General features: G+C 32.8%; 1 protein-coding gene across 1 annotated transcript; it reads right to left on the bottom strand.

Moving 5' to 3' along the window:
• Positions 1-699: 699 nt before the first annotated feature.
• LOC129284830 (probable protein phosphatase 2C 63) lies at positions 700-3,565 on the bottom strand. The gene is made up of 4 exons (XM_054920315.1): positions 3,010-3,565; positions 2,321-2,694; positions 1,320-1,556; positions 700-1,234 (listed from the first exon to the last, which is right to left on the bottom strand). The coding sequence occupies exons 1-4, from the start codon at positions 3,269-3,271 to the stop codon at positions 965-967; spliced, it is 1,143 nt and encodes a 380-aa protein (XP_054776290.1). The 5' UTR covers positions 3,272-3,565; the 3' UTR covers positions 700-964.
• Positions 3,566-15,184: the final 11,619 nt, after the last annotated feature.

The following is a 15,184-nucleotide window of genomic DNA, read 5'->3' on the forward strand; positions in this document are numbered from 1 at the left end:
TTTGTTATCACTGCAAATTTTTATATAAACAAGAAATCAGTGCAAAGTTTGATAAACAAGTAATACTAAGAAAAATTAGCATTTTCTTTGAACTCATCAGCCAAGCCAAACTTGACTGGCATAACTTCATAGAATTTCTTTTCAACAGTTCTATAAATGTTTCATTAACTAGCGGCCAGTCATTCAAGTATGGAAAACTAGACGCCCATGTAGCCATTTGTGTTTTTCTTCCACTTCGCTGTTAAATTTAAAACTAATCAAAACTATTTTTTGAATAATCAAAATCTAATAAAAAACTTCCTGTAATCAATGGGATGAAATGTGACTACTTATGGTAGCCATAATCAATGGGTAATGTACATCAGTCGTTATCCGCAACTTGAACAAAAACGACGGATGCTAATTCAACATTCCTTGGTCCCTTAAATTAAGGTCGCGAATTTGACCGGTCATAACTTCTACAATGTGTAGAGATGGGGCAATCAAGATTATGGCCGCAATTCCTGGAGCTTTAGTGCTACGCGGCAAACTCAAGACTCCATCAAAGCTCATCAAACACTTGATCTTCATGACTAGCTAGGTACTGCCAGGTGCATGCGCAGTGAAAATTCTCCGGTGCCGTGCGGTGGATGCACAATAATGGTTTTTAGTCTAATTTTGGCATTGACATGTGTACATTCACCACATGTTACCCAAAAATTTCTTCTGGAATGAGAATGATATCATGACTGAGACTGACTAATCAATACAGACTTTATTCTCTATTTTAAAAAAGAACAAAATTGAGATATCTGTAACCAGAAACGGGGCTTCGAAACTATACATGTGCTGTCTGCAATAGCAAAACCTGTAGAAAACCTTCAGTTACTATCTATGGAGTAGCTTGATTTGAACCCTTCTTTTCGTGAATCCCATCCACCAACAATATTCACCTTCGTATTTAATTTATATTGAACTTTGCTCCTTAAGCAACGGAAGCGAGCATGCTCTGTTCTGATTCATCAGCATTGAGGGAGAAAATATCCACGGGGGCACTAGTGCAGCCAACAGCATTCGGTTTAGTTCTATCATAAGGGGTACCTTTCTGGTGATCAAGATATATAACGATAACAGTGATATCGTCATGAAAATGTCTTCTTATTCCCTTCTCGAGTTTCTTTATATCATCATATCTCATCTCTCTCTTCTTTGCAGCTTCCTGCAGAGCAGCTCTCACCAATCTCTTGGCGATTCCCTGTAAGTACCAGGACCACAAATTCATAATTAAAATCCAAGAATCCATGGTTATTTGCATCTTACAAGTAAGAGTGGGTGCTCACAGCTCTTGGATGCTTAAAGACAATCTCAACTGCTGCTTGATCACTTAATTGTTCCCAAAGCCCATCTGATGCAAATATCAAGAATAAATCTTCCGGCTCGAGCTCCCTAATAAGGATTGATGGTTCAGCTGTCATTACTGGACGCTTCAAAGGAACTGGGTTTCCAAATTGCTGAAAAACTGGGTCTCTATAAAAGTCAGGTCTCTTAAGATACACATCACCAATTGATCTTGACACCTGCACAACCAAAAATAAGCTTCCATAATCAGCTTATTCCTTCAGAAGTCCTGAATACATGCAAGGAAATATTCAGTTTCACATTGATAACCAAGTCAACAACCAGAAGAATAAGGAGTGACCACAACCCTCCTCTTCCATGGGAGACAAACATAAACGGAAGGGACATAAAAGCAGGTGATCTTGACTTAAGGTCAACTTCTACAACACATTGTATTAGAAAGCTAGAACTACACCAAAGACACAATAACTTCATAATCATAAAAGTAGGTTTAAAAGGCAAAATTGGAAGGAAAAGATATCAAATATATGCGCTAGTTTGGCTCAAGCGTTGTAATTAAGAGCATTAACACAGTGAGATGCAAGTGACATATATCACCTTCCATTTAAAAATATGGGGAAAACCGAAAAGTTTAGCCTACAAACATTTACAAGCAACCCTTTCCACGGAATGCAATTTTAAGGCCCTAAGAATTTGAACATGCAAGTAAATAAGGAGGGGAGACAAAGGAAAAATAGATACAAATGGCAGTAGGAACATATTATTGTTGAAATTTCATTTAAGACTATTTCTAAAATCAGACAAACATGTCCACAGCAATACTAGACTATAACTTAAATATTTTGAGCATATAATTTAAGTTAATGAGTCTCTCTAATCTATCCATAATTCTACATTGAATAGCAATTTAAAACTGTTAGGGCCTATGCTCAGATAAGAGGCTACAATTATTCAAGAGTTGGAAGAAATTATCAAATGATACCTGTATAATGCCTTTAATCCTCCAAACTCCACGGCTATAAACCACAATGTGTGAATCATCAGGATGGAGGGCTTCCACCTCCCTCCTCACCTCCTCAACAGCCACATTATGATCCGTTGATAGCCGCTCTGCCACCACTGGGCATTTTTTGCCCTCTGAATCTCGGCGGCCAAGAACAGCTCTAGAGTCTCCAAGGTTTGCAACATACAGTATATTATCAGAAATTGCACCGAGAAGACAGCATGATCCTACAGAAGCAATTTGGGGACTTATAGGCAACGTTCGCTTCACCAAATGCAAAAACTCGTCTTCAGTGGCCTTAAACGCCTTTTTGATCACATCCACGGACAATCCTCCTTGTTCAGAAGCAAACTCTACAATCAAATTAACAAAACATAAAAAGTTGAGCTAGTAACCACATGGAATCAGGAGAAGTAACTAAAATGCACCCGACAGCATACCCTCTACAGTCCTAAAACCCTTGTTATCATAAAATTCATCATTCCAGCTAATTCTAATTTGTCTTCAATAAATGATCCATGAAACAGAACCTCACAGTAAGATTCACGAACGCCAAGACCGAGAGAGCGCAGTGAGCCTTAAAAAGCAACCAATTCAACGCCAAGAACAGGAAGAACCAAAAGCACCGATTTCAATCCCAAGAATTATAAATAGGAAAAGAGAATTACTCTGCAAATGAGGGAAGAGGCGTTTGTTGACGAATCTGGAAGCCTCGGGTCCGCCATGGCCATCATAGACGCCGATATAGGTGGCGGAGGGAGACGTGAAGACTTGGCCCTGATCTTCGAGACTGTTATTGGCCTGAGCAACGGCGATGGAGAAGTGGCCAGAGGCATGAGGCTTCAAGTCGGAATGCCACAAAAGGCCATCGCCGCCGGATCCTCGCCATCCAAAGCAACGCTCCAGCGGCCTGTAACACAAACGAAGCATCGTCTATACACGTAAAGGATCAAATCGTATAGATTCGGGGGGTCTGAGGGGAAATCGAGATCACGATTGTGATTGTGATTAGGTATAGAGAAAGGGAAAAATGAGATGAGAGATGAATATTGGATATGGAAGAGAGGAAGGGAGAAAGCGAGTGGGGTAATTGGTAAACGCTAAGGAAAGTGGCGAGGCAATGCCGCGTTAGAAAGAAGAAGATACAATACAACTACGAATGTTGCTTTTATACTTCACGCGTACTCTTCTTCTCTTTCTCTCTGCGTGTCCCTGACTCTACAACGAGTTGTCGATTGTTATTATCCCTGGCCATTTCCTCTCAAGGAAACAAGCCATTTATTTCACCTGTTCACTGCATTCCGGCCAAAAAATAAAAAATCCCATGTTCACTGTATCCACTCTTTTTTTTTTTTTTTGCCAAGCTAGTCATGCTTTTCTAGGCAAAAAACAACAAGACAAAACAAATGTTAAAACCATTCGATATAGGTCCACGTCATTATATCCTTGTGGTTAATTCTAATCTAGACTTACATTGGTTTGGTTATTTATATATTTTCTCAATCCTTATGTTTTTCATTGTTTAATTTATCATTGTGATTTTAAATTTTTATGAGAAAATTGCACATAGGTCTCATATAAGATATTTATTTATAAATAAGTATCACAAAATGTAAAAATTACAATCAAATCTCTTTAGTACTTGAGTGTAATTTGTAGTTAAAGTGTAAAGATAATACCACCCTTATTAAAATATATCATATTATATATTAACAAAATGATAAATTTGTATTTATAAAACACAAAATATAATTTATAAATTAAGAATTTTTACTTGTGAATTATGAGGTTTCACTTTATAAATGAAGGATAAATAGAGCTTCAATCTATTATTTATAAACACAAGAAATATAACTTGTGAATTAAAAATTTTTACTTACAAATTACGAAAATTATAGTTGTAAATAGAGAGTAAATATAGTATGACTTTAGTTTATTATTTATTAAATATAAAATATAACTTGTTAATTAAGAATTTTAAGTTATAAATTGTGAAAAAGTTACAATTATAAATGAAGAGTAAATATAACTTCATTCCATCATTTATAATACACAAAATATGATTTGTGAATTAAAAATTTTTACTTATAAATTGTGAAGCAATAGTTATAAGTGCACAGTAAGCATGGCTTTAGTCTATTGGAGTATTGGTGTCATGTTTGTTTCAGGAAGTAGGGGCATAAATGCCTTTTCACCTAACATTTCAATTGTACTCCGGTCTAAGGGAATTGGCTATGTGTTTCCAAATTTACGGGATATATTTATAAATTATGAAATTATAATTGTAAGTGAAGGGTAAATATAATTTTATTTTATTATTTATAAAACACAAAATATGAGTTGTGGATGAAAAATTTTTACTTATAAATTGTGAAGTTTTAGTTATAAATATAGGATAAGTATGATTTTATTCTACTGACTGTTTCCTTCTTTTTTTTTTAAGTAAGTAGGGGCATAAATGCTTTTTTATTTAAAATTTCAATTACACTTAGATGCCAAGAGAATTGGCTATATTTTTTAAAATTTATAGAATCTATTTGTAAATTGTAAAATTATAACTATAAGTAATGAATAAATGTAACTTCATTTTATTATTTATAAAACACGGAATTTGATTTGTGAATTAAAATTTTTACTTATAAATTAAAAATGGCAATTATAAGTGTAGGGTAAGTATGACTTTAGTCTACTGGCGTTTTTTTTTTTAGTAAGTAAGGGCATAAATGCCTTTTAATTCAAAAGTTTAATTACACTGAGGTGCTAAGAAAATTGACCATATTTTTCCAAATTTATAGAGCCTATTTGTAAATTGTGAAATTACTACCATGAGTGAAGAATAAATATAATTTCATTTTATCATTTATAATACATGAAATATAATTTGTGAATTAAAAATTTTTACTTATAAATTATGAAATTGCAATTATATATAAGTGTTGGATAAATATGGCTCTAGCCTGCTGATGTTTTTTTTTTTTTTTTTGGGGGGGTTGGTTTTAACAAGTAGGGGTATAAAGGTTTTTTTCACCCAAAATTTTAATTACACTCGTGTCACAAAAGAATGGGCTGAATTTTTCAAATTCATAGGACCTATTATTGACAAGTTACTCATATGGGACCCACGCATAAATTTTCCCTTTTTTATTATTATATCCATTTTATATTATTAAGCTTGCTGACACTAATTTATTCAAAATTTTCAACCATGTCACTATCATGTGTTGTTTTAATTGTCTAAATTAAAAAAACAATTTAGACAAATAATTAGCAAAAATAACATATATGCAATGTGTGGCCAAAACAATATGCAGACACGTGATACAACACATCATATATTAATTAGGAATTTCTTGTCATCGGTTATCTTGATGAATTAGTTTATAAATTACTCCTATTGCATATATGAGTAATATACTTTTTTTTTACCTGAATACGAGTAATATACTTGAGTATCTAGATAACAAGTGAGTGACCTCGTCAATTAAATTAAACAATGGTATTAATAACAATTTAAAAACAGGGGTCAAATAAATATTCTTTTTCGAATGAGAAATAAAGACTACTATTAAAGAATAAAAAAGAAAATAAATCAAAGTGAAAAAAGTTAAAAGATAAGGACAAATTTATTCAACGGTTAATTATTTGATTATGAGTTATGAAAAAACCTCACATTTTTGTAAAGACAATTATCGATTAAAGAGGCTACAGAGAAGTAATATTCTCAATATCTCAGTGCAGACTGTAGAGTAATTGAGACACTAACATGCATGGGAGGAATTAATGTAGGATTTCTTAGTTTGACTTTATATTTTGAACTTGGCACAGAGTAATCAAGGAATATTCTGATTACATTACATTAAAAATTTTCTTTAATGTAATGTAATCTAAATTAAAAATTCTAAAAAAATATTAGTTGGAATCTAAATTTTCTTTAAAATTTTTTTACATATTTATTCATTTATATTTTCATTAAATATTTTATAAAAATATCTTGATAATGACAACTAAAATTTTAAAACATTATTTTAAAAAATAATGAATGAAGAAAAGGTATATTTTAAAAAAATATTTATAAAATTTTATCAATACTCTGTATCCTAAATAAAGTAAAAAATTTAAAAAATATTCTACATATTATCATAGGGAGTGAGCACATAATGACAGGAAATACAAGTAACTCTTTGGTTGGCAGTTTCCACAAGTAAACAATAATCTATGCCCTCAGTCCTCGCCGCCGCCCCACCTCCCCAAACACGACAACAGGTACTGGGATGTTGTCTTATCATAAATAAAATTTTAAAATATTTATGATACTTGCAAAACCAAAACTTACTTTTACGAGACAAACTTAATTCTTTCACATGTTAAAAATCAATTACAAAAATAATTTAATTTAATGTTTTAATTTCACTCATAATTATTATGCATAGCTAACTTTTATAAGTTATGTAAATTGATTAAAATTTACTTACATTTTGAAAAGATTTATCCATTGCTCTTGATATTTTAGGACAAATATTTTCTGTTGTAAGCAAGACCTATTCCTTACCTCTTCAGTCCAGATTATAAGCATTTTTTTAATTAATATTGGTTTAAAATAGAAACAACTTAATACATGTAAATTTTTTTATTTTATTACCACTTGTATTTATTAATCCAAATCCTTATGTAAATTTATATTTTACTCATCATGATGTACTATAAGCTACAAAGGAAAAACTATCAGATATTTTTATTGATATGCGAATTTTTTTAAGAAATTATTTATACTTTAGACGAGAGGACTTATTAAGAAAATTTGCCTGCATTCTAGATATGGAGGAGTATGTGTTGACTGTTGACTAATACGGCATAAGTAGATTGAGTGGCAGATATTCACAGGACAATGTGAATGTTCGCTGTATACTCCCACTCCCACCTCTCCTAATCAATGAAATATTTGTGACTCATCTTACAAAATATTGACTTTTCAATCCCTCTCTCCCCCGGAGAATGATACCAATGCGATTATTTTGAAAAGTTGTAAAAAAAAAATTATATTTAAGTAGTTGTAACAAATTTTATTAATCTCGTGAAAAGAGTTAATAGGATTTTATAATAAAGACTGAAAAAAAGAAGATGCTATGATGGAGAGCTTGATGCACCGTACACGGTTGTTACGAGCTCCATCAAGTACAAGACGCATTAGCCTTCCGCAACGTGCCAAATCCTCTCTAACAATTTTTTTTTAATCCCAAACTCTCGCCCCCCACCCAAAAACAAAAACAAAAACAAAACAAAAAGGCGTAATTGGCTCACAACTTTATCGATCGACCTTGTAAAAAGATTCCCTGCCGAACGAGTCCCCATCTCAGAGGTGCTTCAATTTGACCATACCTATAAGGGGTGTATTTTTCCACACCATAACTCGTCTTTAACTGTACAGCTCAGAGATTGTTTTCGCTTCAATATTTTAGATTTTTGATTCAGATTGCTTATAGTCTTTTTAGGGACATATTCTCTATTAAAAACTTAATTACTGTTTCATCCTTAAGACTCGAACTAAAGACTTTTGATTAAGAGAGACCAGCTTCTCTAACAAATTAATCTAAACGTCCAATATCAGAGAAAGCGATTTTATATAAAAAGCAACTCGAAGTGGGAGACAGGATGAGGTTAATGGATTTTATCTAAGATGGATTTCAATTTATGAGGGTTAATGGGTACATACTCACGCTTAGAGGAGTTCCGTTTGGAAACAAGATGCATGTGTAATTTTCAAACAACCTTCTTTTTTCCCCATTTTATATGATGAGGTTTATGAATTTACTTCTAAAGGCCAAAATATTTCCATTTTACTTTGCTGTAGTCACTTCCTTCATATACTTGTAAATAGAATTGCATTTACTCAACTTGTATGTCATGGTTCTTGAACTAAAGTTTTGTTCATATATTTTATGTAGTCTGCTTGTTATCAAAATTATTTGTTGCTTATAGGGGTAATTTATTTTTCATGTCAAATTTCTAGCTTTTTACATACCATTATTGCTGATGAGATTTTTTTGCACTTTTACCTCGAGACTTGATTGCGTGTGTTTTATATTCTATATTTTTCCTGATATTATTAGTCCCCGAGAAAGTTCTGCCATATAGTGTCATACTTAACACACAATTTTTTTACCCATTGCAGGCCAAATCATGAGCCGATGAGCGCAAGAAGTCAAGAAGCTACTATAGGTGTCGTTAGGACTGATATTGTCTGGAGAGGGTTCCCTCCACTTACTCTCTCTCCTTTTCCTTTCATTTCCCAACCATATCTATTCATTAAATTTATAATTAAAATAAATTCATTTAATAAAACAAAATCAATGGTCATGATTTAGAAATGGAGGGAGAGGAGAGAAAGTAAGTGGAGAGACTCCTCTCCCGATTTGATCTCTATGAAAGCTGCATTACAAGATAGCTAATGTTTATGTGTATATTTTTTAAAATAACTCTTTTTTATATATACTATGAAATTTATTGTATTTTGAATACTATTAAAAATTATGTAATGATCAAAATTTATATAATTTATTATTTATTATGAGATCTATCAGAACATATATAATAATAAATGGTATTTTTTGAATTGAAAGTAATTTAAATAAAGTTAAGACTTATATACTGATCCTTATATACTTAATATACTTTTAACCAATTAAGTTAAGACATGTGAATTTTAATATATTAATAATATTAATAATAAAACATTATTATAGAATAAATAATTTATAATAGAAACACATAGTTTGATTTAATTGAAAACAAGCACCTCAAATATATAATGTTAAGTATATAAGTTTTTCTCTTTAAATGATGAGCTCCAATCCAAAAAAAACAAATGCATCTTTTTCAAAAAAGAAAATGACACTTTCTATATCGATTGTAACTATAATTGGTGTAGAAAGTAAACTTTTTACATTGATTGTAAATACAATTAGAATAGAAAATCTACTTTTTATACTGAATATAACTAGAACATGTGTGGAAAGTATATTTCTACACCGGTTGTACCTGTTGTCTTTACAACGGATGTAGAAAGTTTATTTTTTATACTAGTTGTAAAATCAGTCTTCCCATGCTTATTTTGAAACATGTATAAAAAGCCATTTTTAGTCTGTATAAAATGTAATTGTTTTAGTAGTGATATGGCTCCCAATCCACTTTGATCTCTCTCCTTCACTAATTTACTACTTTTTTCATAAACAAAACCAGAGATGCATCATGTGATTGAGGTGGATCTTACTATTCATGCCGTTATGAATAGCAAAAATGTATTGTAATTATTATATTTTAAATTGATGATGTTATTAAATATAACCAAGCTACGCTAATAATGTAGAAGTTGAAGTTAATTAGTTAATCTGTTGTACTATATCTACTATACATGATGGGATGCTCTCCTTCGATTCAATGTGATGCACCAGTTTGTACCCTTTTAGGTCTGCACAAGTCATGCTTCTTTGCCCCTTTTAAAGCCTCTTTGATTTGCTTCAAACTATGTCTTCGTGTCTCACGTTAATTCCGCTTATATCACAATTTAATCAAATAATTAATTTATCATGATGTGACATTTATTTCATTGAACAAAAGTAAGAAATATTTAATTATACATAGGTAATAAAATGGCTAAGAGAATGTGAATGGAAAAGTCTCACAAAATACAAGCATAGATATGCACATATTTAAACTAAAATCTATAGTTAAGTGAAAACATCTTGAAAAGACAACCTTAAATTATGTCATTTTCTTTCAATTTAGGATGAATCAGTGAAACTAATTTGATCAATTATTTTAATCCATTAAAAGACATAATTCCAATGTTAATATCAAAGATGTGAAAAAGTGCATTTTATGATCAATGTAACACTTGCCCTGAGTGTTATCCAAAAATCACACAAGTCAAATAAACTAAGTGTGATTAAGGAGTTAATCCTAAAATCAACTTAGGAAACAAACCATTTAAATCACTAAGCAAATATACGATTGCAAAGTAAACATTTAAAACCTTAAAAAAAATTATAGGTTCTAACTATAACGCACGGAAGCAAGCTAGACGAAAGAGAAATAAAAAGATACTGTCATGACAGCATTTAAATTGCTGTCATGACAGCCCTCCCGGGTCAACTTCTGGGAGGCGCCGTTCCGCCATCCGACCTCCGATCGAAGTGATTTTAAAGCTCACACGTCACATTCAAAGGGTACTATAAGTATACCAAATTTCAAAAAGATCCAACAGTCAGATTAAAAATTGGACATGTTATAAATTTGGTTACTTTTGCTATCATGACAGCTAAAAAAGCTGTCATGACAGCACTTTCGGACTAACTTTCGGAGTGCACCATTTCATCATCTGATCTCCGATCGGAGTGATTCCAAAGCCCACATGTCACTTTTAAAGAATACTATTAGCATACTAAATTTTGAAAAGATCCAACAGACGGATTGAATTTTATGCAGGTTACAACATCAACACTGTAGCTGTTATGACAGCAGTTTAATGCTGTCATGACAGCACCTTCAGACCAAATTTCGAAGTGCGTTGTTTCTCCGTCCGATATCCGATCGATGTGATTCCAAAGCCCACACGAAGCTTATAAAAGGTTTTACTTGTGACCCAAATTTTAGAGAAATCCAACGGTCGGATTAAGATTTGGACACCCGGATGTAAAAGTGCAGCTTTTTAGTAAAAACCATTTTCAAAATTGTCCAAATCTCATCCCAATGGTCACAAACCTGTGAAAACACTTTGGACATGTCAAATAAGATTAAAAACACCTGATAGAACATTCAAATGATGGAAAACCTCTATACATCAAAATTTGACCACCCGGGTGCCATTTCCCAAAATGGATCCTAGACCCTCAAAATGCACAAATCATACAAGAGTGGTCACAAATCAATCCAAATACCATGTATTTATATAAATACATATGCTAAACATTTTCACTTGGCTCAGAGCTCCTTGTGGGGCCCACGCACCCACTCTCTCTATCCAAGGTGTATGTTTGCCCATAGCACACCATTTGCAATGCAACCACTTTGCATTTGCTTATAAAATCACATATATATCAAAATAAATATCTGCTTATAATAGAAACTTAGTCTACTGAGTAAATCCATCAAAACCACACACCATAACCAAGTTTTCTAGCCACAAGTCTACAAACAGACAAAAATTCATACACAAGCACACAATCCACACATATTCACACACACACACACAATCATATCCTACTGGCACCCTAATCTTAAATACATTACAATATATTTGCTCAAAAGAAAGGGGTTGCAGTTCTTTACAAATCACAAGCAAACCCCTAACTTTGCTCCTTTCCCCGTCCACCACTGGATCCTTCACCTGGCCCTAGAATATTGAAAAGAAAGGGGTGAGACAACCACAGTCTCAGTAATAGCGAAATCTACATTGATTATTACAAAGTAAGCCATAATCAAATAAACGAATAATAAATTCAACATAGTATACAATTTAGCCATTTAAAACGCATGAATGCATGACCTAGGCCGGTATGGCCTTTCATGACCAACAGAATGCCCCCTGGCACTCTTTAACTCGCAGGTAAACCTTATACCTACTTGTACCTCCACAGGCACAAAACATAATCTAAGGCATGATCTAATCCACCGAACCTCCTATGCCCCTTCGACGTGAATCCTAAGCAGTTGAAGCTAACTCCCTCCCAGAGCCAGCCCAACTTACTTTCCATGTGAGGGCTACCTTGGCCTAGGCACTCAACCTCACACTTCATATGTTGGATTCCCTCCCCTACTGAGAGGTTTCGAACACTCAATACACTAACCACTTTAGTGCACTGAGCCCACAATACGTAAGACAACACTGAGTACTGACAGTGTGCCATAGAATATCAAAAATCCACACCCTCTCATTGGTGAACTCCCACCGAGATCATGCCTTTTACTCTTGTCTACCTTTCCTGAGTATTGACCATTCAACACTCTAAAGTAGTATAATATTTATAAATCTCTTTTTCATAAAAACATTGTTATTAAACAATTAGAAAACATATTTGGACTATAATCAAAGTAGTACCCCATAACCCCTTATAAAGCACATTTAATCTTTTAAAACATGTAATGCATGATAACTAGTAATATTTATTCAAAAATAGCTAAAACAAAGTAATAAAAAATATAAATTCCCCTGTTACCTCAACCCTTTGGTACCAAAAGGGTTTTCCTTGTACAAAATAGGGCCCGGCTTGTTCCTTACTTCTCAATAAGTTCCACCAATAATTTTCTACAACATATAAGTGATCCACATCACTTATTATGACAAATAGCATTAATGAAGACTATAACTCATACCATACAACTTAGGTCAATGAGTCATAATCCCCCCTAATGGTCCATATATTAAACCAACCATTCACATAGTATCACTTAACCACCAAAACCATTTATTAGCCATCACTAGGCTAATTTTCAATTTATATAATTTTTTTATCAATTAAAAACCTTTACTTAGTGCCATCAACTTTTACCATTAGCCCTTATAATGAAAACTAAACTTTAATCTAAATCTTATTGGGCTCAAATAGCAAAATTATAACTAAATCAATAAGCTTAAACCATTGAAGAGCAAAAACCCAATTTCTCAGGATTTATTTTGTGCCCAAAACACCTCTTTTCATCCAATTATCCACTCAAAACATTAGATCACTATATAGAAACTCAAAACATGCTCCCTAGGATCCAAAAAAATAAAAGCTTACAAGAATAAAGCCTTTGGGATCAAAATCTAAAAATTTCCTCTTCCAAAAATTGAAGAAAATCAAGAGAAAGGGAAGAGGATTGAGTAGGGAGTTTACCTATCGTGTAGCCGAGCTCGCAACGGTCGCAAAGACTCCTAGATCCAAGCCTAACTCCCTCCCTTTCTCTCTCTCTCTCTCTGTGTGTGTGTTTCCTTTCCTTTCCTTTCCAATTCAGTTTCTGCATTTCTGCATCAGTTTTGGCCTTTAAATTGCTGGTCAAAAAGTTTGGAAAAAATTACAAGAAAGGGCCCAATATTTTTTATTATTGCACAAAAGCCCGGGTCAACTTTGGTAATTTTTCCCATAGTTAAAAATCAAATAAAACTAAACTTTTGCTTAGTAAAATTCAAACTCTGAACCTCTATCAAATTATTCTAAATTTTAATTTAATTATAGATATTTTATTTTATTTTTAAAATAAATTTAAGTCTTAAAATTTTTAGGATGTTACAATCAAAATACTCTTAATGCATGTAACATCTAGACTTAGGCAAATATGTACAGTAGATTAAATATGAACATGTTTAGGAGTGTAAAATGATCTACTTAAGCTAAGAAATGTGTGTAAATAATGAGTATTATTACTATCTTTGCGTGTGAGATTTCCTCCTTTGACCTAATGCTTGAATCGTTACCATAAAGCGTCCATAGTTGTGCTTAATCAAGCTTGCAACTTTGTCAGGCTAGTTTCCTTAGTATTCGATGATGATTGTGAATTGGTATGTCATTCCTATTTCTTTTTGTGCCGATATGAGTTTGAGTGACATTAGTTGCTTGAATTTTAGTTTGTTGCCAAAAGAGCTTAAAAAGGGTTGAACAAAGTTGTTGCTTTGCCACTTGCTCCTCCCATAAGTAGAGACTGCCACAAATTTAGAGGCTGGTCTCCATTATGTAGAATATGATAGAACCATCCATTATTTATCCTCCACTAATTTTTGTTGATAGTAGTTATTTCCTGCCATGTTAATAATTGTAGGTGTATATATTATCTTCATGAGCAAGAAACAAAAAGACTATTTTATTTTCTTTCCATATAGGAGGAAAGGTTATTGTTGATTAAGGAAAATTACAATATGTTAATGGTAGAGCAATGAAAGGATAGTAAGTAGAGGAATGCCTATTGATGAGTTGAGAAGAAGAATATCTTTATGTCTTTGGTGTGAAATTAAAGAACTGAAATTGAACCATACATTACTGCAATTAGATGAAATCACCACTATAGACTTGAAAGATGATAAAGGAGTTCAGCAACTAATTGACTGTAATGAAGGTGTAAATAAGTGTAGACTTGAAATGGGACCCGTGTTAATTTTACAAGGGTTAAAGTCTTTAGAATGCTTACTTGGATTACTAATAGTTAGATCTTCAACAAGTCAACAAGTAAAGAGTTTCCTTGTTTGATTGAAAGCGCACATGCTCCCTTCCCTGATCATGATGTAGCAAAGTGGAAGGATTTATTATTGGAACAAGGTCAAACCTTCAAGAATGGAGGCAAATTCAAGGAATTATTATACAAGTATAGTTTGGGGCACAAGTTTATGTATAAGTATGCCAAAAATAATGCATGCAATATGATAGCAAAGTGCATTGTTGATGGGTGTCCATAGAAGATAATTGCTCGTGTAATGGAAGATTTGAGGTTCTTGCATGTACATACATTCATTAATGAGCACATTCACTCATCTTAGGACGATCTCATATTTCATAGGAACTTCACCTATACTTTGGCTTGATCAATCATTAATGATGGTTTGAAGTGTTCATGAGATAAAACACTAAATAAGGTAAGGTGTAACTTGTATCGAGATTATGATCTTTCATTGTCATGTAACTAAGTATGGAAAGGAAAAGAGCTAGCATTAGCAAAAATCTAAGGAGATCTTGAGCAATATTACATGTTGATTCATTAATTTTGCCAATAATTATAGGAAGGAGACCTAACAGAGCATCGATTGAAAATAACTATTGGAAAGAGGTTGTTTCTCAAGTGGTCCTTATCAGGGCACTATGTTGTCTACATCTACACATA

This window comes from Prosopis cineraria, unplaced genomic scaffold (genome assembly GCF_029017545.1).
Source record: "Prosopis cineraria cultivar Desert tree isolate PC_DT_omini unplaced genomic scaffold, ASM2901754v1 PC11, whole genome shotgun sequence".
NCBI lineage: Eukaryota > Viridiplantae > Streptophyta > Magnoliopsida > Fabales > Fabaceae > Prosopis > Prosopis cineraria.